Source organism: Dipodomys spectabilis, unplaced genomic scaffold (assembly GCF_019054845.1).
Source record: "Dipodomys spectabilis isolate Male_0828 unplaced genomic scaffold, ASM1905484v1 ptg000157l, whole genome shotgun sequence".
NCBI lineage: Eukaryota > Metazoa > Chordata > Mammalia > Rodentia > Heteromyidae > Dipodomys > Dipodomys spectabilis.
Genome location: NW_024870834.1, coordinates 6866246 through 6894238, shown reverse-complemented (window position 1 = coordinate 6894238; position 27993 = coordinate 6866246). Strand labels below are relative to the sequence as shown.

The 27993-nt window shown below is 51.2% G+C and overlaps 1 protein-coding gene and 1 long non-coding RNA gene across 4 annotated transcripts; one reads left to right on the top strand and one right to left on the bottom strand.

Moving 5' to 3' along the window:
• Positions 1–723: 723 nt before the first annotated feature.
• Gpr68 (G protein-coupled receptor 68) lies at positions 724–26519 on the bottom strand. Of its 3 annotated transcripts, none has more exons than XM_042692704.1 (2): positions 25768–26519; positions 724–4106 (listed from the first exon to the last, which is right to left on the bottom strand). In XM_042692704.1, the coding sequence occupies exon 2, from the start codon at positions 4011–4013 to the stop codon at positions 2904–2906; it is 1110 nt and encodes a 369-aa protein (XP_042548638.1). In that variant the 5' UTR covers positions 4014–4106; positions 25768–26519; the 3' UTR covers positions 724–2903. The 3 variants fall into 3 exon arrangements, with proteins under 3 accessions (XP_042548638.1, XP_042548640.1, XP_042548641.1); XM_042692706.1 differs by lacking the exon at positions 25768–26519 and adding an exon at positions 6856–6947; XM_042692707.1 differs by lacking the exon at positions 25768–26519 and adding an exon at positions 6063–6188.
• LOC122118766 lies at positions 18740–25829 on the top strand. Its single transcript, XR_006149437.1, has 3 exons — positions 18740–18940; positions 25228–25565; positions 25745–25829. It is a non-coding gene; the product is annotated as an uncharacterized LOC122118766 (long non-coding RNA).
• Positions 26520–27993: the final 1474 nt, after the last annotated feature.

The following is a 27993-nucleotide window of genomic DNA, read 5'->3' as shown; positions in this document are numbered from 1 at the left end:
TGCCACCTACAGTCCAAGCCAGATGAGCTTTTTCTCCCACCCTTTCTTTCTAGAGAAAAGAGAGTCTTAATCCTTCATAACATCCTTATTTACTCTGTTTGGAAGAAAAAATCTAGTCTTCTGGAACACTTTAGGACACCAAGAGTCTGACTCAGCAAGGAATTAAGTGACCAAAATGAAATTTATGTTTCAATAGGATGCAGCTAATCCTTAGTGATTAACTTGGAGTCTGCTTTGGAAAAGACATCTCTGCCTAATGAGCCTGGTTGACAAATGTGGGCCTCCCCAAGTAAAACGCAACCGTTGAGGAAATCGCCAAAGGGATGAGTACAGCTGGCCCTTCTGCTTTGGGACTCTTCTTCCTGAGGAAGAGATGGTCTGACTGATCTAGGCTTCATTGTGAAGAGCAGCTTTGGAGCAGGTACGGTGGCCAAAAACAGGGTGGATTTCTCCAAACCGTAGGATAGAACTTGACCCTCCAAAGGGAGGCAGCCAAGGAAAATCTCAGAATGGTTTATCTCAAGAAGGAAGAGACGACCCCCTCTTCTTTAAGGTCTCTGTCTTTCTTGACCAATTACTGGATAATCCAGGTCAGATCCTCTGATTGCTCAGAGATTTCTGATGTTAATTCCTGCTTCCTGCACCTTCCTAACGCCTTAGGTACACACATCCACCTGGTTTTGGAAGACACCCTCCCCCAATAAGGACTAAACACACTCCTGCTATGAGTGGTTACTTTGCTTTATTTGCAGACAGGTTTGCCACATAAACCTATTGCACAGTCCATCACTTGTAGACTCGGTGTAAAAGAGAGGACATTACAAAAATGCAACTCTTGATAACAAGTGGAGCTGTTCTTAGCTCATCCCAGCCCGTGCCAGTGAGAATGCCAGTGTTTAGGTCAAAATAGGGGGAAAAGCTATGGAGCGAAGGGACACAAAAGACTCAGCCAATACCATCGCACTGGTAAGATGGCAGGCTGAAGCTGAGTGAATTCTTCCTGGTTCTGCAACTATTTCTGCCACCTTCAGACTTACTCATTTCCTCCTCAAGAAAGAGGAAGAGGAAGTCCTAGATTATCAGAGACCTTCCAGAGAGAGCTGGAGCCCTCAAAGTCAAAGTCAAGTAGAACCCTAGGATCCCAAAGCCATCCTTCCCTGCAGCTCATCCACCCTTGGCCTCTGATAGAAGGGGTAAGAGACACAGAGTGTAGGATCGATGGTTTGGAGGTTGAAGAAGAGAGAGAAGAGAGATTGAGTATAGGATTCTGCCTGTTCACTCTCTCAAGTTAACAAGAGTTCAGAAATATCCTACTGCTGCAAACTTCTCCCTGCCCCTGAACTCCTCCTGGGCTACGGCCTAGCTAGCCTCTTACTTTGGAAGGATTTAAATCTTGGGGGTTTTGAGAGCATGCTGTGGGAAGTCAGAGCCTGTTCTAGTCCCGTCTGAAGGGCTGGTGTTTCTGTGAAGGAGGCACTTCTCTCAGAGCAGCCAGCAGCTCTCCTGCCCTTGCTATGTCCACCAGGGCAGAGCTGGGCATGACACCTGGCAAAGGCCAAGTCTCTGGGTTTTGACCAGTCAAATGAGATTGAGGACCTCGTTCCTCCCCGCCCGCCCCCCAGCACCACAATCTGTGCTCTCTAGAGATCTTTGAGGGGTGGCACTCACAAAGCAAGAAGATTTGCTGTGAATCTGATCAGGGCCAGACACAAACCTTCAAGAGAGATGAGCTCTGTCCTCAGCCCTCTGTGATGGAAGGAAAGCATGACATAGGGCCCAAGGGCCGCTGCTCTCTCCAGATGGGTGAAGTGGGGCATCTCACAGAGGGGCAGGGACAGAGAACAAAGGCGAAGTGAGCTCCAGGCCACCTCCTCTCCTGTCCACATGAGCTATTGGATCCACACTGGATCTTTATCCTGGGCCTGCTGCCTGAGACCTTGAGAGCGTGTGGTGTGGTTGGTTAGAGCTGAGGATTCTGGGAGCGGGTCACATTCCTCTCTTGATAACTGCTGGCCACTCCATAGTATGTGTGGCAGGGGATGGGGAGTATGGACCCTACCAGCAGTAATAGAATCTCAGTGTCTTGGCCCTCATCTGGTGGGGAGACCTGACATTTAGATCTCTCTCCTTCTGCACACCGGGCTCTCCTGTCTGCCATTCTGGGAACGTGATGGAAGAAAAGCTCATTGGGAGGAAATCTGTGCCAAGAGCTTCAAGAAGGACATCCTGGCTTCAGGTCCTAGTGGCTACATTTGATACTTTTATTTTGAAGGACCTTTGGCAGCTCCCTGGGGAGGCCTGGGGTTCACTTGCCATCAGCCTTTGGACCTGGGGCAGGGGCGGGAGGGGGGTTCTGTTCCACCTTTCCCATAAACATAGGATGCAGTTGCTGCCGGGCTCTCTGCCGCTGTCCCTGCCCCCATCCCATGTCTACCATTCCTTCTCCCCTTCCATCTGTTCAGTCTCCCCTTCCCGCCCTGTGATACAGCGGGTGTCAAAGGTGACAGCACAACTTTGTGCGTCACGGAGTACGACAGGCACTTGGACAAGTCTCACCGCTGACCTTAGTGGCGCCCTGGACCCCACCCCACCACATCTGCTCTTTGCAAACCTGCTGCCAGTGCCAGTCCGCTGTCTCCCCATCCCCAGCAGCCCCAGCTGCGGGAAGACACATCAGGGTTGACTGAGCTCATCTCCCCCAATCAGCGGCACCCTGGACCCCTGCAAGCTAGAACTGCCCTCCAGGGATCAGAGAGGCCTGGCGGTGGCCCAGTCATCCATCCCTCCCTCCCTCCAGCAGAAAAAAAGGGGTGCAGCTGCCACACAAGCTCAGGGACCACCCAGCCTCTGGGCTAAATCAAGGCTCAGGCCTCACCTAAGCCCACACACACGGGTGACTGAGGCTAGACCAACCCACCCGGAGGGGACCCGACCACGGCAGGCACCACTCCGGGTGAGGCAGGGGTCTGGAGCGTGGAATGGAGCTTCGTTAACAATCCAGGCTCCCCACTGTGGGCCTCACTTTTTCCAGAGGCCTCAGGAGCCCCCAGTGGGTAGGCCTCCCTGGCCCTGCGGGTCCTAGAGCAGGTAAAGAAAGCCAGGCAGGCTCCCCGGAGGCGGGCCAGGTCCCTGTGGGTAGTCTCGCTGACGAAGCAGTACAACACGGGGTCGGCGACACAGTTGAAGCTGGTGAGGAGGAGGGAGAAGTGGTAGGCGTTGAAGATGCCCTTGGCGAACTCGCAGCTGGCCTCCCAGAGGCTGCGCACCAGCAGCAGCACGTGGTAGGGCAGGAAGCAGGCCAGGAAGATGACCACGGTGCTCAGGACCAGCCGCTGGATCTGGTCCTTGCGGCTCTTCTGCGTGCCGTGGCTGCGCCGCACTGCCCGCAGGATGCCCTGGTAGGAGGCCAGCAGGAGGCAGATGGGGAAGAGGAAGCCCACCAGGAAGCGGTAGTAGTTGATGCTGCGCTGCCACGCCTGGATGGGGTAATGCTCGAAGCATACGCGGTGCCGGTCCTTGTCCTCGATCACTTCCTTGTGCATGAGGAAGTAGATGCTGGTCAGCAGTTCCTTGACCCAGATGGCCACACTGACACCGACCGCTGCCTTCAGGGTCCGGAACTGATGGAAGCGGAAAGGATGGGCCACGGCCAGGTAGCGGTCGATGGAGATGCAGCAGAGGAAGCCCACGCTGATGTAGATGTTCTCATAGAGGAGGATGCCGCACACCTGGCAGGACAGGTCGCCGTGGGACCAGTTGTCATGCTGCAGCACGTACTGCAGCCAGAAGGGGAGCGAGCAGATGTAGAAGAGGTCAGCCATGGTGAGGTTGCACAGGTACACGCCCAGCTCGTTCCGGGCCTTGATCTGCAGGTAGCCGAAGTAGAGAGACAGGCAGTTGGCCGGAAAGCCCACCACCAGCACCGTGACATAGACCACGGGGGCCAGCGTCTGGTGAATGGTGTGGTCAATGGTACAGGTCAGCGAGGAGTTATCTGTGGTGATGTTCCCCATCTTTGGACCGGAAAGGGCCTTTACCCTTCACAGGCTCAGGGACTTTTCTCCACCGCCATCTTGTTTAGAGAAGGTGGCTCAAGCTGTGAGCCCCTGGAAGTAAATTAAAGGTGAGAAAGGCTTAGAAGAATCATAGCTAGCATGTATATAGTGCCTGCTGTATATCAGACACTGTTGAACATGCCGTATTTGTTTGTTCATTTACTTATTTTGCTAGTTCCCAGGCTTGAACTCAGGACCCGAGCGCTATCCCTGAGCCTCTTTGTGCTCAAGACTAGTGCTCTTCCACTTGAGCCACAGCACCACTTCTAGCTTTTTCTGAGTAATTTATTGGAGATAAGAATCTCACAGACTTTCCTGCCTGGGTTGTCTTTCAACTATGATCGTTAGATCTAGCTCCCCGAGTAGCTAGGGTTATAGGTGTGAGTCATCGACATCCAGCTTTTTTTCCCCTTTTTTCTTTTTGTCAGTTACAGGGCTTGAACTCAGGGTGTGGGCACTGTCCCTGAGTTCTTTTGCTCAAGGCTAGCACTCTACCACTTTGAGCCACTGTACCACTTTCAGTTTTCTGATGGTTAATTGGAGATAAGAGTCTTATGGACCTTCCCGCCTGGGCTGGCTTTGAACCACAAGCCTCAGATCTCAACCTCCTAAGACGTGAGGATTACAAAATGTGAGCCATCAGTCCCTGGCTATGTACTGTATTCTATTCAACTTATGTACCAGCCAGCCAACTCTAATCCAAGGAGAATATCTGAACAGACCATATACCAAGACACAGTCTATGGCTTCCCTTCCCTCTCTCTGGCTTCCCTCATTTTTTCCCTGATCTTTGTCTTCCAGATGTGTTGGTGCCGTAGATAGGAGAGGTGCGAGCCCATTCTGAGCTCTGCTCTGCAGGGGAGTCTCAAAGCCAAGGTCAGTTCCAACCCTCACACAGTAAGGGCCCTCCACCCTTGCCTACAGCAATCAGCAACCTGTTTCCTGCTCACTCCTGGGGCTTTGCTACGTGCAACACAGCTCTTGCCAGGGCCTCTCCAGACAGCAGCAGAAGCAACCTTGTCGCATCCTATTGTGCAAGAAATAAAAGTGGAGCTTCCTGAAGGGCCTTACCTAGACTCCTGGATTTCCCATCAGCAGTCCCTACCCATCCTCTCCTTCATGGAGCTCAAGGAAGGTTCTGGACCAGGAGCCAAAAGACAAAGAGTTCCAGGCCAGTGGAACAAGAGTTCCACCCCAGCATCAACTGTATCCTACCCTTCTAGGAAGGGAAGGGTTGAACAACTACTACCAGGTGTGCAAGTCACTTAGCCCATTTCCTCACTTGGAAAAAAGATAAAAGCAGCTACTCGGGGAGGCCGTCTGCACAGGACCACATATAACAACTGCTGTCAGGAGGCACAGCGTTGGTTTGCCAAGGGAGTGCAAGATTCTCATCTTACTCAGATCAGTGAAAGGTTCACATGATTGGGAATTTAACGTAGAGGATTCCAGACACACAAGCAAGTGTGACTGACACCCGATATAATGTTGTATTGTGAATTAACATGTCAAAATAATAAAGGCTTGAGCTGCTCTTCTAGTTTTGATTCAGCATTTCTCTCTCAAACAAAAACCCTCACTAGATCTAAAACTGTATTTGATTTTTCTCCTTCTCTTCCTTCTTTACAGTATGATTATATAGACGAGGTTAGCCTCCAACCCACATCCTCCAGCCTTAGCCTCCCAAATGCTAGGATTATAGGCGTGTACTATGTACTATACAGGCTAAATCAACATATCCCTATTGAGAATGTAGCAGATTCTCAGTGAATGGGGGTGGGGGTCTAAATTAAGTGACTTTGTGTGGTCTACATGTCAATTCTCTGCACAGGGTTGAACTGGAATTCATGGCCCCCTGCAGGAAAAACCCTTGGAGTCTATACTCAAGTATCGTAAGACCACAGGACTCCAGCTCCTTACAGCTCTCTGAGAAGCTAAGTCCTCCTCTTCTTTCTCTTCCTCCTCCTCCTTCCTTTCTCTTTTCCTCTACCACCACCCCAGCTCTACCTTTCTTAAGACCACCAGATGAGAAGCTGGCCCAGCATGCTACAAAGGCTCTCAGGTAAGTCCAGCCCCGAAGTTTCAGTCCTGTGGTTCAAGAAGGATCAACATGAGGAATTTCTCTAAAGTCACATTCAATACTGTAAATACCCAACTACATTCATCCCCTCCATAGTCATCATGTCTGTTTGCCGTGGTTCACTGTGGTTACAAAGAAAATGGATGAGTCTAACACCGTAAGATATGTTCAACTTGGGAGGCTTAAGACAGAAGGATGGAGACAAGGCCAGCTCAGGCTCACATAGTGAGTCCCTGTCTCAAAAACAAACAAAAAAGGGGCTGGGAAGGTGGCTCAGTGCTAGAATGCTTGCCTCACATGCATGAGGCCCTGGGTTCGAGTCCTCAGCACCACATAAGCAAAAAAAGCTGTGGCTCAAGAGCGTTAGCTTTGAGCTGAAGAGCGCAGGGACAGCACCCAGGCCGAGTTCAGGTCCCACAACTGACCAAAAAAAAAAAAAGATAATAGGACCATGGCTTTCCTAAATGTTTACAAAATACACAAGAAACAGGTCCTATGCAACGCTACCCTCTTTCACTTAGTCTCCAGCTTCCTGTCGCTGCCTCCAAAACCAATCCTCTCTTCTACCCTAGCTCTTTCCACCATATTGCCCCACCAAACTCTGTCGGCCCAATGTACTAGCCCCTTCCCCCAGCTCCACCCACCTTCCATTCTAGATCTCTTTTCCACCTCAGCTCTGCCCCCACCCTGCCCCCCCCCCCCAGCTACCCCCCTTCCCACCTCAGGCCCCCTGATTATCACCACCGGGCAGCCATGGCCGTTCTTCCAAAATGCCAACCAGATTCTCTTCCTTGCTTCATGCCCACCGAGGTAGACTCTTTCACACTTAAACTGCAACCCTTGGGGGAGGCCTACGGGACCTGTACGTGTGCGCGTGCATGTGATCTGGTTCCAGTTCTCTGATCTTACCTGCCTCCCCCACACCACAGCCACAGGACCAGCTTCCTGTGTGGTACCTCGGATGTCACACCTCAGACCTGAGGAGGCCTTGATCAGCTCCTACTGCTTCCTGACTTCTCCTCCTGCCCTGCCCCACCCACCCCATAGCATCTGCTCCTTCTTTATCAGATCTCATCCAAGGAGTGCAGCCCGCCCGTCCGTGGGCTCCACAGGCTCCTCGGCTGAGCTTCTTGTGCATTTCTTTGTCTCCCACGAGAATGTAAATCCCAACTTGCACACTTGACCAGTGCTGGGTCTTTAGCAGCTTGAACTGCCTGGAGATTCTTAATTAAATAGGTGAACACCACTTCCTTTATTTCAGGTCAGGAAACTGGTTCAAAGGGAAAGTGACTTGCCCAAAGCCAATAGAAAGAAGGAAGAATCAGCTAGAATCTAGGACTCTGTTTCATGTCCTTCCCCCTGCCCCACTCCCATCAACCAAGGTCTCCACCCAAAGCTCACCTCTCCAACCCCTCAGTTCCCAGAAGCCATGAATTCCCAGTAGAATCAGCTCCCACATCCGGTCCAGGGCACTGGCCTGACCCAGCAGGGAGGATTGCTTCTTATCCTTTTAATTGTGATAAAAAATATACACAAGACAAAATGTAACCACCTAAACCACTTTAGATCTACAGCGTGGTGGCGTTAAGTACTTTCCCACCTTCTAACCATCACCCCTCCCATCTCCCGAACACTGCTCATTATTGCAACAGTAAAACTCTGAATCCATTCAAGATGAGATCCCTCAGCCCCATTCTACTTCCTGTCTCTATGATTTTGACTATGCTGGGCACCTTCTGTAAGTGGCATCATACAGTATGAAGTCCTATTATGTCTGGCTGTTTCATTTAGTACAATGTCTTCAAGATTCACCCAGCCTGGAAGATGTGTCAGAATTGCCTTTTCCTTTTTTTTTTTTTGCTGGTCGTGGGGCCTGAACTCTGGGCCTGGGCACTGTCCCTCAGCTCTTCAGCTCAAGGCTAGTGCTCTACCACTTAAGCCACAGTGCCACTTCCAGCTTTTTTCTACTTATGTGGTGCTGAGGAATGGAACCCAGGGCCTCCTGCATGCAAGGCAAGTGCTCTACCACTGATCCACCTTCCCAGCCCCCGAATTGCCTTTTTAAGGCTGAGTAAAATGAAATTTACTCATGCCACCTTTGGTTTAGCCATCTGGACATTTGGGTTGTTTCCATCTTCAGCCACTGAGAATAATACTGTTATAAACATACAGGTACCAAGATCTGTCAAGCTCCTGCTTTCAAGTCTTATGGCTATTATATCTCCATATCCAGAACTGGAATAGCTGGATCATAAGATAATTCTATGGTCATTGTTTGGGAAGTGCCAGAGTATTTTTCCAGAGCAGCTCAGTGCACAGGTGTTTTTAGATTGTCCATTTGCTTTCACACTTACATGCTTTGGTGGTGAGAAAAAAGGAAGAAGGATCAGCCGAAGCCTGGGATAACCCACCCCCCCCCAAAAAAAAAAACAAAGACCACTGCCCACAGTCCACTAAATCACCACACCATCCTCCTGCTAGCTCTCCTATCCCTGAATCCCAAACCCACTCTGGAACCCAGTGCCTCATCAGAATTCCTTATGAGGAAGTGGACAGCAGCACAGGTTCTAGAGTGGCCCCCAGGCACAACCAGTTAGGACTGGTTCTCCGCAGGTTGGATAAAATCTACCTGCAGGAAGGTACAATTCACTCATCAGCACAGGCCCCAGGGCTCCAACAAAATAGGGCAAAGGAAGCCACCTAGAAGACATGTCCTGTCAGGTCTTGGAACTTCCCTGACTGTAGTCACAGGCCCCAAGTCTGTTGTTTACTAGTGATGAGTGTACAGACGACCAAAGTGTGGGGTGGGGCAGGGCCACAGTGTGTAGCTTCCTCTTTCCTAGGCCAGCAGTAAGCCAATTCTGGCCACTACTGTCAGAAATATTCAAGCTTACAGGGCCAAAAGGAAACACAGAGAACAATGAAGGCATTTTCTATATTCGTTTTGGAGAAAAAACATCATTTCTTGGATGGGGCGGGGCGGGGGGAGGGGGGAAACACCAGAATCCCCTGGAGATTAGTTAAGACAAACCCTCCAGGGTTTCCAGGAAAGAGGGATTCAAGATTTTTTGCATTTTAAGCAAATCCCAAGTGCTACAGATGCTGCTGGGCCACGGACCACACTGAGCAGAGCAGCGAGCTACCATGACAGTCTGAGATTCTGCTTCTGACACACTTTCTGCAGGAATTCCCCTGATAGGGGAGCAGAGGTGGTTGGAAGGGGAACTGAAGACCCAGCCAGACCTGTGGGCAGAACTGGAACAAAGGCCCAGGACATCCCCTAACTAATTTAGCTTCTCAAGAAGTAATAGGGGGCTGGGAAGGTGGCTCAGTGGTAGAATGCTTGCCTTGTATGCATGAGGCCCTGGGTTCGATTCCTCAGTACCACATAAACAGAAAAAGCCGGAAGTGGCACTGTGGCTCAAGTAGTAGAGCGCTAGCCTTGAGCTCAAGAACTGAAGTACAACACCCTGGCCGAGTTCAAGCCCCACCACCGACAACAACAACAACAACAAAAGAAGTAATAGGGACCCTGTCTCAGTGCCCACCACTTACATTCAAATAATATTTTCCAGTTTCCAGAACATTCTACTGACTCCTGCCCTTGTAGGCCACCTTCACAACAGTTCTGTTATTGTCCCCATTTTAGAGGCAAGAAAACTGAGGCCCAGAGATGAAGCACTTGCCCCTCCATCCAGTGCTTCCAGATTTCACAGATCGAGTATATGTAGAGTATGTGCAGTGTTTGTGGTGCCAGGTTATGTAGGACTTAGATATAAACAAGAAAGAGCTCCCACGATTTGGTAACCTCCAAGATTAGAAGACAAACCCCACATGCATGGATTGAGGCTGGGTCGGATGGTTTCTGTGGACATTGCTCTAGTACACATTCAGGATTGTTGGTTCACTCTCTATGGGATGCCATCTCCTCCATGGCTACAACCCCATCACACTCTGATGACTTTCCCCAGGCTGAAGTTTACATAAGCAACTGCTAGCTTCTCACAGGGCATGCTCATTGGGGCCCATGCCAGTCCATTGTTTTCTCCACTAATCTGTCCTGGGAGAGGATGTCTTCATCCTTAATGGCTCTTGTTGGATGTCTGGCTTTGGTTTCCTCCTCCATCCCCATTTATAGCATTTACTTTCACAATGCTTAAGTAAATTAGGAAGCTCTACCATTTTCTACCTGTGTATTTGCCATCCCCTCCTCCTCTTCAGCTCTCTCAACAGAACTCCAGATTGGCTTGATAAAGACTTTATTCACATTTACTCAGTGCAACAGCTTCCTATTGGACTTTGTGGTTCCATCTTACCATCCCAAAGTCATCCTAACCAAGACACAGCCTGATTCCAGGCTTCTTCAATCATCCACCTGCCCATCCATCCATCCACCCATCTATCCACTCTTTCATCCATCCATCTATCCACCTGTCCGTTCATCTTCCCATGCACTCATCCATCCACTCAACCGCCTACTCACTGATCCATCCAAGAATTCCCAAATAGAACAAAATGTTCATTGAATTCCTATATGACAGCATTACACCCAGCACTGGACCCTAGAGTTGATTTGCTTTTGGTTTTATGAGACAGAGGAAGATAAATGAAGCAAACTCATAAGAACACAGTTTTTTATGAGAATTCATTCACGGTATTCTAACCCAATTACATTAAGATCAAGAAAAGGAAGGGTTACCCCAGTAAAGGGGAGTTTGTGTCTGTGGAAAATGTCTGCATCACATCAAATGCAAGAGGGAGAAAATGAGTGCCTTTGGGGAACAGAAAATAGCTTGGCACAACAGGGTGGAGGTGAGTGGTGGGCAGGGCTGCAGTAGAGACAGGATGCTGTAGCCGATGACAACTAATTAGGAGGGACGTAGGGAACAATTGGGGAGAATCTGAGAATTCCTCAGTACATAGTTTTTAAGACTCTCAAAAACTTCATTAGATGAATAACTGGGTGAGTATGTGCATTTGTATAGACAGTTTGTGCCTGTGTGTGAATAGGTGGATGGCTAGACTAATGGGTGGACAGTCTGATGGATGAGTTGATGCGTGGGTGGACAGATGGATGAATCCATGGATAGTTAAATGAACAGAAGTGAGTGAGTAGCTAGATAGATGGTGGTGGGTTTTAAGGCTGGGTACCGGAACAGTGCTGTCATTACCAGGAACCAGAAGGTGAGGAGGCGATTCTCCTGTCTGCTTAGGCTGCCTGGGCTGGATAGAAGGTCTTGCCTTTGTCCTCAGGTCTCATCACAGCCAGCTCTTCCTTCTACCACTTCCAGAGGAAAAGCCCCCTTGGATGGAAACTCTACCTTGCCAGGAGTGTCCTTTCACTACCTGGTCTCCAGAGGACTCTGACCCTCAAAAAGCAAAGGCTATCTTGGATGCAGAAGAGTTCTGCAGAAGGTAACACATGGATGGGATAGAAAAACTCCACCACATCTGCTGAGAGCTCGCTGGTTTCCCGTGCATTCCTGTACATTCATTCTTTCCATGTTATATTATGGGAGGTCAGCTCCTACTGTACAGATGAAGAAACTGAGGCTCGGAGAGATGAGCCACCCTGCTCGAGCTTCCACAGTCAGGATGTTGCAGGCTAGATTGAAACTTTTAACTGACTCACACTTTCCTTTATTCCTCACTGGGAATGTTTATCAAGATGGCCACTGAGCAACTCACTGAGTTGCTGAGCCACCGGGCTCACGTGAGCTCCAGGCCTCACAGATGCCACCTCTAGGGCCAGTGAACTAAGTCTTGGGTACCATCTGTACCCAGATTACGAGGCCAACTACTTCTTCAACACCCATGAGGAACAAAATCCTACTGTGCGTCCAGTCCTCAGTCTCTCGGGGTGGAGGAAGGCTGCAGAAAAGAATCAAAACACTTTGTCATCCAGCTAAGAGATGGTGGAAAAATTACATACAAAGTAATGCAACAGCTAGAGACAGAGCTTAGATAAATGCTAATTGGATCAAGGTCTCCAAGGACTATAATGACTAGGAGGAAGCCCCAGCAGGAAGGAAATGCCTTTTGACATGATCAAGAAGCCTCACAGAGGCTCCAGGTGGGAGCTAGAGCAGACTGAGAGCTGAAATTCAGCTGCACCGGAACAGAAAGGAATCCCATCGTCACCCATTCTTCAGCGTGGTACACTTGGCACACACAGTTACTTGTGGTGCCAGGGACTACTCATGCAGCCCCAGCCCACAGAGCTGGGATGCGGTGGGGGAGTTCCTGCAGACCCGATTTCCCTTCCCTGAGCTCGCCAGCCTACCACACGCGTTCCCCGGGCTGTTTCTATTCCTAAAATGGTGTATTTTGGAGGTTGTTTCTCTTTGAGGAAGGTGCAGAAATCAGACTACCCTTTTTCCTTGGTTCCCAATTACTCCAAAATCATCTCCCTCCCATTGTGAGGGTTTTGAAGTTCAGTCCCTGTGATGCAGGCAGGTAGAACGGACATTCACTAATCCATTTCATAGCACCTGAATCTCCATGAAGCTGAACCAGCAGCTCAAGTTCACAGTGTCAGGATTCTAGATCTGAATCTAGCACCTGAATCTCCACGAAACTGAACCAGCAGCTCAAGTTCACAGTGTCAGGATTCTAGATCTGAATCTAGCACCTGAATCTCCACGAAACTGAACCAGCAGCTCAAGTTCACAGTGTCCGGATTCTAGATCCGAATCTAGAACCCAGGCACCCAGGAATAAACTCGATCCCTGTAAGCTTTCATGTCTATAAACCACAGCAAGAAATACCTTTCATACTGTGATCCAGCACACACAGACATCTAACACCCCTCCTATGTACAGAGAAACACAAATTTCCCCGAACAAAACTTACCCTACCATTTGCCAGGCCCGCTGGTTATTTTCTCTTCCAATTCATTTTCTTAAATGCAGATGGTGAGCTACTAAATTAATTTCCTGACTCACGAATGGGTCAGTTTGGAGGCGGGGATGGTTGGCATGAACTGGCTTCTCCATGGGATCTCTGCAGCCAGGCAAGGAGGCAGACCAGGGCAGCGAAATCCCTGCAGCTTCTAGAATTGGGACTGACAGCGTTCTCTCAGGGAAAATCTGGCTTGAGTCCACTCTGCCTGCCTGTCTGGCTAGGCTCTGCCCTCAAACTTCAAAACAGCTACGCTCCTGCAGTGGCTGGGCTGAGCCCTGGAGATCCTGCAGCCAGCAGAGCTCTCCTTCCTGAGATTCCCACCCCCCCCCCCCCCGCCCCGTTCCCCCCCCCCCCCTGCAGACAATCTCCCAGCTCCATCTAGAAAGCTCCCCAGTTAGAGGCTGCCCATTCCTGGGCTGAGGCAGAATCATGTGAACTCCAATCTGGTGTCAGGCTGGGCGGCGGCTGAGGAACCACACGCCCAGAGTTGGATGAGGGGGTCGGAATTCCCCAAGTTGGGGAGCAGCCCTGCTGGGAATACAAGGGTCTGATTTGGAATGGGTATCGGGGTGGGGGTAGGGGAGCATGCAGGAGGAGTGGGGCATCCTAGTTCTACCCATGTCTGGATATCAGGAGAGACAGGATATTGAGTCCCTGGCCCAGGTCCTCCGTGGAGGAGAGGTCCACACCCAGCTAAGCCGAGTCCCGCGTGGTCACTGCTGTCCTGCAGACACCAGCAAGGACAAAGGAACCACGGGTGAGGACAAGGGTAAAACCCACTGTTTGCGCATCCACTCCCAGGCTCTTACCCCACAACCAACAGCTGGGTAAGTGGGTGTCAGTGATGGCCCCTGTGTGTGTCAGAAATATGAATGGCCAGGCCCCACCCCAGGCCTGCTTCCGTGTTTTCCCTGAGCTCTCTAAACACAGGTGCAGCTGGGAAGCACTGCTGTGGATGGTGGACAGCACAACAGAGAGCAGCGATGGGGTTAAAGCTCTGGGCTTTAAGGGGAGATGCTGGGATTTGAACCCAGGACTGTTAAACTCTGAACACAAGTCTATAGACCAGTCCTCTTGCTACTGTAACAAATGCTGCCTAAGGAGTGGCTTATAGCAACCCCACTTTCTTACGGTTCTCCATGTGAAAAGTCTGGGGCCCATCTAACCTGTGCGCGGGAAGAATAGAGTATTAGTGTGGGAAACTGGTCCAGAGCAGGGGCCAACCACAAACCTCGGGCTCACATGTGCACTGGTTAACCCTACCACCACCACGGCCCACTTTCTGCATGGGAGAAGCAAAAGACCACAAGGCCAGCCCTCCCTGGGCAGGTGGGGGCTCCGGGCCAGGGCCTGACAGCTCAAGGATGATGGAACTGCGGCTGACGTCAGGAGCCTGGTTCTCTTGGCTGAACAACCTCCCTTCAAGGTTGGCTGTTGGGGAGAATATCACAGACTATAACTGGGAGCCAAACAGCACAGGGGGCGCAGTGAGCAGGAGTTCTCCCCACTCCATCAGGTGTTCTGTGGGGTGGACAGTCCCACAGGACACGGGTGTGAGCTCTCCAGACCCTCGCCTTCTACCCCAGTAAGAACCACTGGTGTCATTTGACTATCCCCTCCCCCAGCACTCCCAGGGGTCCTCCTTCCCTCCCCACTAGGCCTCCGGGATGCAGGTGGAGGGGGCCTAGGACTCCCTGAATGCCCAAGCAGAGCCCATGCCACATTCTAGGGTTTTTGTTTTCAATTCAAAACAGGAAGGGAAGACCGGAAGTAGTAATGACACCTTGTGGCGTCTTGGTGGCCCGATAACCTCCATCCCTCCCACATACAAATCCAGAAAGAGAACTAAGTAGTACTCCTGTAATAAGCCCCGCCCCCCAGTCTGTGATGGGCTGGGGGCCCCTCCCAAGACCTCCAGCACGTGACAGGCATCTTATGGTCACTTGGAGGCCAGCGCAGGGTACAGGGCCTGGGGAGAGCTTCTGGTCCAGACCTGGAGTTTGAATCCCAGGACTGCCATTTTCCATGGCCTTGAGAATCACATACCCTGCTGACCGATGGAAGTCTAAGAATCCAAGGAGATGGCACTTTTGTAGGTCCTGGAAAAGACTTAGTGAGGTGATAATGGTGGAGGCGGTAGCACTAGCCCTCTACCTAGAAGGGTCTGACTTATTACCGTAGAGATGGTGGAGGATGGGCAGGCTGACCTGGAAAGTGGGTAAGGGAGTACCTCCTTCTCCATGGGGATGCAAGGCACTCAAATTTTTCCATTGATTTGAGGCTAGGCAGGAAGAAGGCCTAAGCACTCCCTCAGGGCCTGGCCAAACATAAGTGATGCTTATAATTAGCCACCAGCAAGTTCACTGCAGGAGCCTTTTCTGTCTGTGTCCCCAGATGCACATCACAGTGGAGGTGCTGCTGTCCAGGTCACCTGGAAAACTGGCCGTGCTGCATCATTGCAGGTTCAAAAGGAGCCAGGTCTGAATTAAGAGTAGCTCTGCTGCCAACTACAAGGACCAATAGGAGGAAGAGCAGAGCCCTTTCCAAAGTGCTACGGTAACCAATGCTGCTTGTAGTGGCTTATAGCAACCCAACTTTCTTACGGTTCTGAATGTGAAAAGTCTGAGGCAGATCTAACTGGGCTAAAATCGACCTGTGAGCAGGGTTGGTTTTCCTCTGGAGGCTCTAGGGAAAACCCATTTCTTTGCCTGGTAGCTTCTAGAGGTTTCTAGCACTCGTTGGCTGGGGCTATCCTTCTGGCAATGGTGGACAGAGCCTGCCGCACACCCCCTTGCTGTCTGCCATTCCCGACGGCACTTTTTCTCCTCTGACTCTCCCGCCTCCCTCTTCCTGCTCCAGGACCCTTGTGATAAACTGACTCTGCACAGGTGACATGTTTTCCCTTTTAGTTTTAATTTTGTTGTGCATTGTGGGGCTTGAACTCAGGGCCTGGGCGCTGTCCCTGAGCCTCTTTGTGCTCAGGCTAGTGCTCTACCACTTGAGTCACAGTGCCACTTCCAGTTTTTGAGTGGTCAATAGTAGATAAAATCTCACAGGGACTTTTCTGCCTGGGTTGGCTTTGAACTGCAATCCTTAGATCTCAGCCTCCTGAGTAGTGAGGATTACAGGCATGAACCTTAGTGCCTAGCTTATCCCTTTATTTTAAGATAGGGTGATGAACCCCCTTCTTTCCATTAGTTGCCTAACTTAATTCCCCCACCGCCATACATATAGGGCAGCCCGGTCCACCACAGGTGGTAGGCAGAGCTGGTGTCTCTGGTTGGGAGAAGGAAAATTGATGAATGGACCTTGCCCTCCACTCTCACCTCAACCAGAACGAGGTCTAGAGCAAAGAAATCACAGCCACGTGGACCAGGCAGTCAAGTGTTCTGTGGGCAGAACCCCTGGGCGGTGTGGGCTTTGTGCTGTCCTGAAAGCAGAGTGTGGGCAGCAGCAGCAGGATAGAAAGTAGGGGAGGGGGAGCCCTCGACACCCCTGCTATGTGGCTACTTCCTGGCCTCTGCTCTTCTTTGCCCAAATGTGCCTCAATCACCACCTCCATCTCCCAGTCTTCAAATCCAAATCCCACTCGTCACTACTTCCAAAGTCCTGGAGACACCTGTACCTATATACCCTGGGTGCTGAGTAAATGCAGACTCCCAGGCCTTCGCCTATATCCGCCAACTCAGAACATCGTAAGGATGAAGTCCAGGGGCTGCATTTTCAATGTTTCCCCCAGAGGTTCTGATACACTAAATCGCTACTGCCCAGCTCCTCCACTGCCATCTCTGTGCAGCCCTCCCTGATACCTACCTCCTCTCCATGCCCACAGCATTGACTCCATCCTCCTCTGAATGGCCTAGGAGTTCTGGACAACAGGTGTGTGCTGAGGGAGAGGATGTAGAGTGTGCCCCCTTTGGGCTCTGAGCCACCAGGCGTGAGGCGTGGCACTTTCCACTGGCCACCTCACTGCAGATGGGTGTGATCAGCCCAGCTTTGACACCAAAGAGAGACATAGGGCCACAGACAACAAGCAAATGGTGGCTGCGGATTCAAGATGAAGCCTGAGTCTGGTGTAACTCACGTGCATCATGATTTGTAAGCACCCACCCCCCTCTCTTCGGGAAGGAGGACCTGGGTCTCTTTTGTCCTGTTGGGGTTGAGGAAGGTGTAGCATACACACCAACTGTGTCAAGCATTTGAATCAATGAGTGACTCTGAATTCACTCCTTCCTGCAGCCTTCCTGGAAAGCTGGCGTGGCTGACGCTGAGATTAGAAGCCAACACATTCGGGGGAGACAGGAAATGGATGAAACAACAGGAGGACAGTGGGTTTGACTCCAAGGTAAGTGGGTGGCTGGCCCTGCGGTAAAACACATCACCACAGAAACCTGCTGCCCAGCCGTGAGACTCGCAGCCAGGAGAGTCTGAGATCAGAGCTACCCCAGGCATCCTCCTTGTTTGACCACAGAGCATGTACCACTGGTTGTCATGGCAACCAGTTGGCCAGGCCTACTTCCTCCCCCCACCTCCCCTCCTGCCTCCCCACCCACAGTGCTACAGCCTACCATTAATAACCTAATAACTTGTGGCAACAGTCACTCAGACACCCAGACAGCAGCCTTCTGGAAAGCAAACAGACTTCTCCAGGGAATTGAAAGCCACAAACATGCTCAGTGCACTTGACCCTTAGCCACCTGAATCCAGACTACTCTCTCCCTGGCTTTTCCCTCTTGTTTTAAAGACATAGGTCTGGGCACTGGTGGCTCACACCTATAATCCCAGCTACTTGAGAGGCTGAGATCTGAGGAGTATGGTTCAAGGCCAGACGGGGCAAGAAAGCCTGTGAGACTTTCTTACAACCATTAACTAGTGGAACTGTGGCTCAAAGTGTTAGAGCGCTAGCCTTGAGTAAAAAAGCTCAGTGACAGTGAGTTCAGGTCCTGAATTCAAGCCCCACAACTGAAAAAAAAAAAAGACATAGAATTGGCAAAGATGGGGACTGAAGCTTCAGTGGTTCCCAGGAAACAGATGCCTAGAGGAGCTAGCATGTAGGATGCTGCTCCCTTGACCCTGAATTAGGATCAGAGACACTGGTTCTATGGTAAGGCCCCTGACCAGGACATCTATATCTCTGCTGGTCCTCTACTGGGAGAAATCCTCATCTTTGCAAAGGAGGAATTGATTCATGGCACCCAACAACAAAAAGAATTTTGTTTTGGTCAGTCATGGGGCTTGAACTCTGGGCTTGGGTGATGTCCCTGCGCTCTTCAGCTCAAGGCAAGCGCTCTACCACTTGAGCCACAGGGCCACTTCTGGTTTTCTAGTGGTTTATTGGAGATGAGTCTCACAGACTTTCCTGCCTTGGCTGGCTTTGAACTGCGATCCTCAGATCTCAGACTCCTAAGTAGCTAGGATTACAGGCGTGAGCCACCGGCGCCCAGCTAAGAAAGAATTTTTTTAAAAAGGAAAAGTTGCAAGTTATGACGGAGCCAAGATAGTTGCAAGCTATTTTGATATTCACCTCATTGAAACCTGGGGTGGGTGTGTCTAAATCCTCTCCCTCTCCTCTTGAATCTATAACAGCTTGACCAAGAGAATAATCTAGAAGCAATATGGTTCTAGTTTCTGAGTCCAGGCTTGAAAGAACTGACAGGTGTGACTTCCTGTCTCTGGGGATGAGGGTTACTCTTGAAACTAAGTTTCAGACTGTGAGGAAGCCCAGCAAAACCAAGACCCCAGCTGGCAGGCACAGCGAAGCTTCTAGCTACCAGAAGGGCCAATGTCCTGCCATACAAGTGAGTGATCATGGAGGAGACTCCTTTAGCCCCAGCGACCCACCTAGCTGATACTGCCAAGAACAGAGGCCATCCAGCCCAATTCCTGCCCAAGTCATGGACTTGTGAGTACAATAAATGTGCTTTATTTTAAGCTAATATCTTTTTAAATGGTTTGTTCTGCAGCAATAGATAACTGGGCTGTAAATATTATCCTTCCCACCCCAATCACTTTAGGGCCTGTCATATGTTGGTTTTATTGGTAAGGTTATTTGATTCTAATTTTATAATAGTAGAGATTATTTCCATTTCTCCATTAGATCTGAAGGCTCAGAAAGTTTAAGTATGTCAAGGCTGAAACAAGACTTCTAAAGCTAAATTCCTCCCCTGCTCACCACCTTCCTCATTGTGCTAATATGGCGGTGTATGCCTTCCGATTCTGTTTCCTGTCAGATGAGCCTTCTCTCCCTGTTAAATGTGTGCTCTGCCTAGAAGGTGCAGCACCATAGTTAAGTGAAGAACTCCAGGTCTGACATCTAGGGCAGAGCTGACATCTTAGGGCATGACCAGGCTTTCAAAGTCAGAACTTGAGCTGTAAGATCCCATCCCCTACAAAGAGCGCTTCTGTTAGGACCATCAGAGCGCTTCTGTTAGGACCATCAGAGCGCTTCTGTTAGGACCATCGGGAGGCAGAGCATAGAAGGTTAAAAAGAAGTGATGGGGGAGGGGGAGGATGGGAAGGGATGGGAAGGGGAAACAAAGGAGGAGGCAACAATGCTTGATAAGAAATGTACTCATTATCTTGTCCATGTAATTGTAACCCCTCTGTATGGTATTTTCACAATAAAAAGAAAGAAAGAAAGAAAAGTGATTTGGCTGGGCACCTGTAGCTCACGCCTGTAATCTCAACTGTTCAGGAGGAGGCTGAGATCTGAGGATCATGGTTCAAAGCCAGCCTGGGCAGGAAAGTCTGTGAGACTCTTATCTCCAATTAACTACCCAAAAAGCCTCAAGTGGAGCTGTGACTTAAGTGGTGGATTGTTATCCTTGAGCAAAAGCTCAGGGACAAAGCCTAGACCCTGAGTTCAAGCCCAGGACTGGCACACACACACACACACACACACACACACACACACACAGAGGTGATTTGGGTGGGGTTGTAGTTCAGTGATACAGCAGGAGTTTAGAGTGCATGAGGGAAGGAAGGGAAGGGAAAAAAAGGAAACAGAAATAAGGGAAGGGAGGGAGGAAGGAAGGAAGGAAGGAAGGATGGAGGAAGGGAGGGAAGGAGGGAAGGAGGGAGGAAGGAAGGAAGGAAGGAAGGAAGGAAGGATGGAGGAAGGGAGGGAAGGAGGGAGGGAGGGAGGAAGGACAGGAAGAGACTCTGGAAGAAGGAAGGAAGGGAGAGCAGGAGGGAGGGCAGTGGTTTCCTAAGGTACTAGATCTAAGAGGTGGGTCTGAAGGCAGGCCATGCGTTGGGAGCTGGGCTCTCCACTGAAAACAGTTGACAGCAGTAGGGTATTGGTTCTCTCTGCCGGCGCTCACCCTCTCCCTCTTCCTCTTGGGAGCTTCCCAGTGTGCTGGGGTTGTGGGGAGGGATGAAGCCGGTCTTCCCAGACCGTGTCCTGTCAAGCCGCTCTGGGCCGCACAGGCAGTGGTCACCCGCTGCCGGCTGACCTGGCTTGGCTGTGCGGAGGGGCCCCTTCCTCCCGCACCCACACAGCCTTCTGTGTGTCAGTCTCAGCCCGCTTGGCTCGGGGCCCCAGACGGGCGCTGACCGCAGTCCCTGCCGTCCAGCCCGAGCGCGGCCTGGCCACCGCGTTCTTCCTTGGCAGGGCCAAGAGTTGGGGACCTTGCCAGCCCGACCTGGCGATGCTGGCCTGCGGAACACTCGGGGGAGGGGGTGCGGGGGGCCCAGCCCCAGGCCCTAGGACCCCGGTGCCCTTGGCAAGAGGGATCACCCCCCCCCCGCTGGCCTAGGGAGGGAGAGGAGGGTCAGGAGCTCTGGGGAGGGAAGGGTTAGCTGTCTCACACTTCTGGGGGGTAATTACCAGGTGGCCACGGTGCCAGCCAGCGGGGGTGGCTGCTAAACCCAGCGGCGGCCACAGGCGGAGACACCCTACCCAGCGGAGGGACGGGACGCGCCGGTGCTGGGGGACAGACACGGGGCTGGGGGCGGGGTGGTGATCTTCACCGCTTTCCCTGCCTTCTGTCTGCCGGGCACGCGCACGCGCACGCGCACGCACCTCTGCCTGCCCGCCGGGCGCGCGCACACCGCCTCTGCCTGCCAAGCACGCGCACGCGCCTCTGTCTGCCAAGCATGCGCACGCGCACGCGCCTCTGCCGGCCCGCCAGGCGCGCGCGCACCCCGCCTCCGCTGAGCGCGCACCCTGGCTGCTCCCGCACCTCCAGCGCTCCCGCGCGCCCCGCTCCCGGCCGGCCCCCCCCAGGGCCCCCACACCGTCTTCCCGCCCTAGAGCACCGGGAACCCAGGATCACCTCGAGAGGAAGCCGCCTGGCCCTCGGGGTCGCCTACCTGCGCGGTGACCGTCCGGTCCCGTCCGGAAGCCCAGTGCTCGCGCCCTCTCTTTCTGGAGTGGCCTGGGGACTCCGGGAGGTCCCCGCCTCCCGCGGGAGCGAGCCGGGCCGCGCTGCTGCGCCCGACCCTCCTGCTCCCACCTCCCGTCAGGCACACTCAGACCTGCCGTCCACGCCCAGCCCTGCGCGCTGACCGCAGCCCGCAGGCCAGGCGCCTGCCGGGGAGGCCGGGGAGGCCGCGAGCGCGCGCCCGGCCCCAGAGGCAGCCCCGCCGCCTGCGCCCCGTCCCGCCCTGGGGACAGGTCCGCGCGCCACGCGGGCCCAGATGCAGAAGGACCCCGGCCTTCTCCAGCCGCTGGGGGAAGGGGGGACGGGGGGGGGGGGGTTCCCTCGCAGCCAGGGAGAAGCTGGGAGCAGAGTATACAGAGCCGTCTCTCTGAATTCACCTCCATGTCCCCAGCTCGGGCACATCCGTAAATGGGGTCCCATGCCCTGCTTTGGGGCTCCCTTTACCAACCGTGAGCTTAGTCCTAGCCTAGCAGGGCCCTGTCGTGGCCCTGATGCTGTCAGAGCAGGAACGCATCTGCAGCCAGTGGCCCCAGACCACGGAGGAATGACTTCCTGATAAAAATGAAGGAAACTGGAGTGCCTTCTTCTCCACAAGCTCCAGAGAATCCTAAGAACCGGCCAGAGTTTGCATTTATTGAGCACTGACTGTATGCCCAACACTAAGCACTTCAATGCCTTAACAACTTTGATCCTCAAGCTCTCTGTAAAATACCTATCACTCCTATTCCCATTCTACAGGTAGAGGAATAGAGCCCAGAGAGGTCGAGTAACTGGACCAAGGTCACACAAGTATGGGCTGAAGGGACAGATTCAAATTCAGCAGCCTTTTGCTCCAAACCACTTGCTTCCTGTCCCTTGCCACCCTTACCTGTTCACCAGCAGCTTCTGCTCCTCCACAACAACCTACCTTGTCTCCTGTGACCCTCTCCCCTCTAAAGCCCGCCTGTGGCATCTCCTGAGCTCTCATCCTGGTTTGAAGACTCCCAAGTTACCTGTCCTATGGAACCTTGGAGGTTGTCACAGGCCATGATCGCAGAGCCCCCACTCTACCCCCTGAGCACCCCTGACCCATTCTTTGCCCAGCCTGCTGGGGCCTTGCTCTGGGCCCAGTACCCTGCTCCAAGTAGGGCTATCCCCCATTCCTATTTGTGAACTGAGTATGCACTCAGCATCTCGGAAGCATGCAGAAACGTGTGTGGCTGCTCTCAGGATAGATGGCTGGGGGTAGAGAGGCAGACAGACCGAAATGCAGGCTGGAAGGGAGAGGGAGAGACAGCAGTCCTCTTACTTGCCAGTGCTCTGGTGGCTCAGCGCCTCGAGGTGAGTCCCTGAGTGGGAATGGACAGGACAGAAGACAGCAGGAGAGACACGGGGAGCAAGAGGAGACCTTGGATACAGAATGGGGGGAGGAAGGGAGCTTTCCTCCCAACAGGTGCTCCCAGTGGCTGGGTCCGCTTCCTCTGCTCCTCCTTGTAGTATCTTCCCAAATGGGAGTTTTCTGAATTAACTATTCATGCCTGAAAATGTACATCAGCTCTTTTGAAAAATAGTCACACTGCAAGTCGTTTTGGCTGTGAAATCCAGAGAGTTTGGGTTCCAGCTTTGCTCCTTACCAGCAGGGAGACTGTGGGTGAGTCTCTTAGCCTGTTTGTGCCAATTCCTTGATGGGGAAATGAGGACAGTACTTGCAAAGGGAACAAGATGATCCCAGGAGTGACGTCTCTGCTCAATGCCTAGCGCCCAGGAGTTCAGAGGATGGGGCTGTTTTATACACTGCAGACACTTCTTACCTATTCATGCTATAGTGGCTACTACCTTTCACTGTCTAAACATTCCTAAGACATGCTCCCCCTTTTTTAACATGTAACTTTATTGTTATTATTAAGGTCTTGTACAGAGCTGGTACTGTTTCACAGGTCAGGTAATGAGTACACTTCTTTTTGGCCAATGTCACCTTTTCCTTTGCTTTCCTTCAGCTCCCCCTGCCCCCGACCCTGCCTACATGTTGCACAGTTCATTTTCTTCATACTGTCTCCTGAATAGCATGACTGTCTTTGTTCACCCTTCCTCTCTCTCTTTCTGTGCCCCCCCTTTGCCCACCTTAAAAACAGAAAAAATCCAAAGACAAAAACAAATACCACCACCGCCACCCACAGCAACAATAACAACAACAAAAAGACATTTCCTGGAATTGGTGTTGATAAATAGTATTTTAAGTGTTTGGCAGAGTTACACCTTTGGGTTTTACCCCTAAGAGTACCCTCCTTTTATCTCATTGTGTGTGTGTATGAATGCATGACATAGGTAGAAGCCAGATATAAAAATACAACTGGAAACAATAACTTATATAAGACAAGCCCCTTTTAAATTCATACCTCACTGTTTGGAGATAGAAGAGCATGATTCTTAAAAGAGGCAAATGGCCAGAGGGATATAGGTTTGATATTTCTGGCTGTGCTTTCCCTAAAAATAAAAAAGTGGGGCTGGGAAGGTGGCTTAGTGGTAGAGTGCTTGCCTTACATGCATGAGGCTCTGGGTTCGATTCCTCAGCACCACATAAGCAGAAAAAGCCAGAAGTGGTGCTGTGGCTCAAGTGATAGAGTGCTAGCCTTGAGCTAAAGAGCTCAGGGACAGCACTCAGGCCCAGAGTTCAGGCCCACGACCAACAAAATTAAAAGAGAAAAATAAAATAAATTTTAAAAAAAGGTGTGTTTGGAAAGATCATCACACCACTGGCCTGCCATCTTTCTCGAGCTTGCCTGTGACACTTCGTGTCAAGATGTTCTTTAGTGGTGGTAATGGTGGTGACGCAGAATGTGTTCTTTTGTAAATGAAACCAGGCAACATCCTTACAAAGAACATACAACACCTGGCACCGGTGGCTCACGCCTGCAATCCTCACTACTCAGGAGACTGAGATCTGAGGATCACAGTTCGAAGCCAGCCCGGGCAAGATAAAAGTCCTTGAGACTCTTCAATAAACTTCACAGAAAAAGCCAGAAGTGGTGTAGTGACTAAAGTGGTAGCACTAGTCTTGAACACAAAGAGGCTCAGGGACAGAGCCCAGGCCCTGAGTTCAAGCACTGGGACTGGCAAAACAAAATAAAAAACACAAAACTTACAGGAAGATGGTATTATGTTTCAGAGCCTTCCTGGGCCTAGAGAATGCTCTAGGAAATACATTCTCAGAATGCTGATTTGAAATACTGCACTACTGTCTTTCTTGCCCATGGAAGTCCACTTCCCATGAGGACTTCCTTTCCAGTCTCCTATGGGAGTGTCTTCTTTTCTGTTGTTGTTGCTGTTGTTTTTAATGTCTTGGTATTTTGCCTTTAGACAATGCCTGCATGCTGAGCCTTTTGGATGACTAGTGCATGGTATTTTCCCAATGCTAAACTCAGGGTGACTCTTTGCAGGTGTCCAGAAAAATGGCAGACAAGGGACTGTGTGGACAGGGCCTCCACAATCTGTCCTCATCTGACTCTAGCCTCTACCCCAAGGATTGTGTCCTTGCTCGGGAGAGTTTCTCCTCTGTGTCACGGTGGCTTCAGGTTGGCTATGACCCTTTGTGGAAGGCGGCTGCACCCATTGGAATCCCTCTCTGGCTTCTTCCTGTGAACCTAAGCAGATCCTCAGCTCCCCAGAGAGGCCATGACAGACCCCTTAGCCCAGCCCCTCAGTTCCCTGCATCCTACCCACAGGTCTCTGATGACACAGAGGCCGATGCGTCACAGGCAAACTCACACTAATGGAGTTATGAATATACACAGCTTATCTACTTAAAAAAAAATTACTGTTTTCCCAGTTCACTCTTCCAATGAGCACAGTCTGCCTGGCCTCAGAGGAAAGCTCTCTTCAACCTCTAAACAATAGGAAGAACGGCTGCTTCCTTCCCAGCCTCCAGCCCGGCCCAAGGCTCCTCGTCCACCTGCCCTGCTTCCTATCACCCAGGGCAGCGCCCCCAGCCATTCAAGCAGGTGTTCAACTTGCCTTCTGAGAAAGACTTGCCTTTGCTCTAGCTCATGCAGCTAGAGGCTGGTGGGTCTGAGAACAATTATCTCTAGCATTGACCACACACCAGCAGTCTGGGGCCTGAGCTGATTAATCATATTCCTGATGATCATCTTCCTGAGTTGAAATCAGGTAACTTGAAGGGATGGGTAGGGGTGGGAGAGATGGAAAACAATGGAAGGAGTAACATTGATCAAGGTGCCTTGTACTCATAAATTGATATGCTGAATTGAGACCCCTTTGTACAACCACTTAAAGATAATAATAATACTGCTAATAATAACAATAAACTTGTTTCTGTTCCTACTCAGATCATCAAGGCTCTCAGACCTACCATGATTAAGGGAGACACCAGAAGGCAGGAAACCTTGAAGCCAGAGAGGAGTCAGCGCCGGTCCGTGTGAAATGTCAGCATGTACATCTGGAGGGCTGAGATCCACGTCAAATCCTAGGCTAGTCTTGGAACACCAGAAAGAAGCTTTCAAGCTAGGTTCACTTGGGCTGAGTTTGTTTGGGAGGGCCAAGTGCAGGGAACTTTAGCATCTAAGTACCTAAGTTTGCATCTCATACCGGGTGCTTTTTAGTTGTGAAATTTATGCAACCTCCCGGGGTCTGTTTCTTCTTTAAAGTGGGGTTAATAGGGAACTGGGTGTGCTGACTCACATTGGTAATCCCAGCTACTCAGGAGGCAAAGATCAGGAAGATGGAGGATCAGAGCCAGCTGGGAGAAAGTGTTAGCAAGACCTTACCTCAACCAACAAGCTGGGTGGCTTGCACCTGTGATTGCATTTGCAGCAGAACTATAATAGGAGGATCATGATCCAGGCTAGCCCTATCAGAAACATGAGAGCCTATCTCAAAAATAACCCAAGCGTGGCTCATGTGGTTGGTAAGCATGAAGCCCTGAGTTCAAACCTCAGTACCTCCAAGAAGTGGGAATAATATGAAAATCAACATAAGAATCAGATATCTAGGTGCTCTTATGACTGCTGGTTGGCTTTGAAGCTAGAAGGGAAGAGAGCAGGTGGGACACAAAAAGGAGTATTCCTGATAGAAGTAACATGGGCAGGGGGCAGGGGGCCGGGTACCCGTGGCTCATGCCTGTAATCCTAGCTACTCAGGACGCTGAGATCTGAGGCTTGTGGTGAGACTCTTATCTCCAATTAACCACCAGAAAACTGGAGGTGGCTCTGTGTCTCAAAGTGGTAGAGCAGCTGGGAAGGTGGCTCAGTGGTAGAGCGCTTGCCTTGCATGCATGAGGCCCTGGGTTCGATTCCTCAGCACCACATAAGCAAAAAGAAAAAAGCCGGAAGTGGCGCTGTGGCTCAAGTGGTAGAGCGCTAGCCTTGAGCTGAAGAGCTGAGGGACAGCGCCCAGGCCCAGAGTTCAGGCCCCACAACCGGACCCAAAAAAAAAAAAAGAAAGTCAAAGTGGTAGAGCGCTAGCCTTGAGTGAAAAAGCTCAGGGACAGCACCCAGGCCCTGAGTTCAAGCCCCACTACTAACAATAAAAAGAGATGGAGCTTGGCCAGCCAGATTCTCTGCTTTGGAGAATGGAGCTTCCACTTAGCGGCTATGTGGCCCTGAGAAAGCCACATGACATTTCTGTGCCTCCCTTTTCTTCTCTGTGAAATGTAGGTACTAAGAGTACCTTCAGGATGTTCTGAATTAGTAAGTGTAAAACTCTTAGAGCTATGCCTGCCCCTGGCAAGTGTTCCATGGAAGTCCATGGAAGGCTTGTGTGTTCTGTTCTGGTGCAAGCGTGCAAGATGTATTGCTAACAGTGAGGTGGGCAACTGGTGTTTGACTGCCTTTGATTTTGCCCTCTTTGGGGGTCATTTGACCTGTATATGGAGGCTGTAGCAGGGCAGGGATGAATCTGATTGGTAGCAGGCACATACAACCTTCTCCAGACTTTAGGGGCAGGAGTCCTTAGAGACATTCTTTGGAACGGGGTATGGTGTCATCGGCTTCAATTCCCAGGAGGAGGCCAGCCTGGGCTACAGAGTGAGTTCAAAGCCAACTTGGCTATGTAGTGAGACACAGTCTCCACAAACCAAACCAGAGAGAGAAAGACAGAGAAATCTACTGGATGACCAAGTCACTCTACAGCATTTACTGAGCACCTGTGGCTTAGGTGGCACCACTGCCCTGCCCTCCGGAGGGGTTAGGGACGCCTCAGGCTGCCATACTAAATATGGCAGGGTGTGGGTATTGCCAGGAACTGAACTTCAGAGTCAGAGGAGTCCAAGATGGGCTCCAAGGCCTCTTGAGGAAGGTGGGGCGTCCTCGGGAGCTTGGAGGGCTGAAGGTGTGGGGTTGGACGAGCGGAGGGAGGAGGCCAGGGCAAAGGACAGGCAGTCACTGCAAAGCGGGCAGCAAGCTCAAAGTCACTCAGTTCATTTCAGTTCATTCAGTTATTCATTTGTTAGCTTCCCACAGACAAACTAAAGGTGCATGCTCTCTCAGTAGTAGTGGGGATTGAATGCATGGCCTTGAGCTCGCTAGGCAGGAGCTTTTAGCACTGAACCACACCCCAGTCCTAAAGTCATACTTCCTAG

Coding starts and splice junctions, on each gene's coding strand:
- Gpr68 (XM_042692704.1), bottom strand. CDS start 4,013: ATGGGGAACATCACCACAGATAACTCCTCGCTGACCTGTACCATTGAC.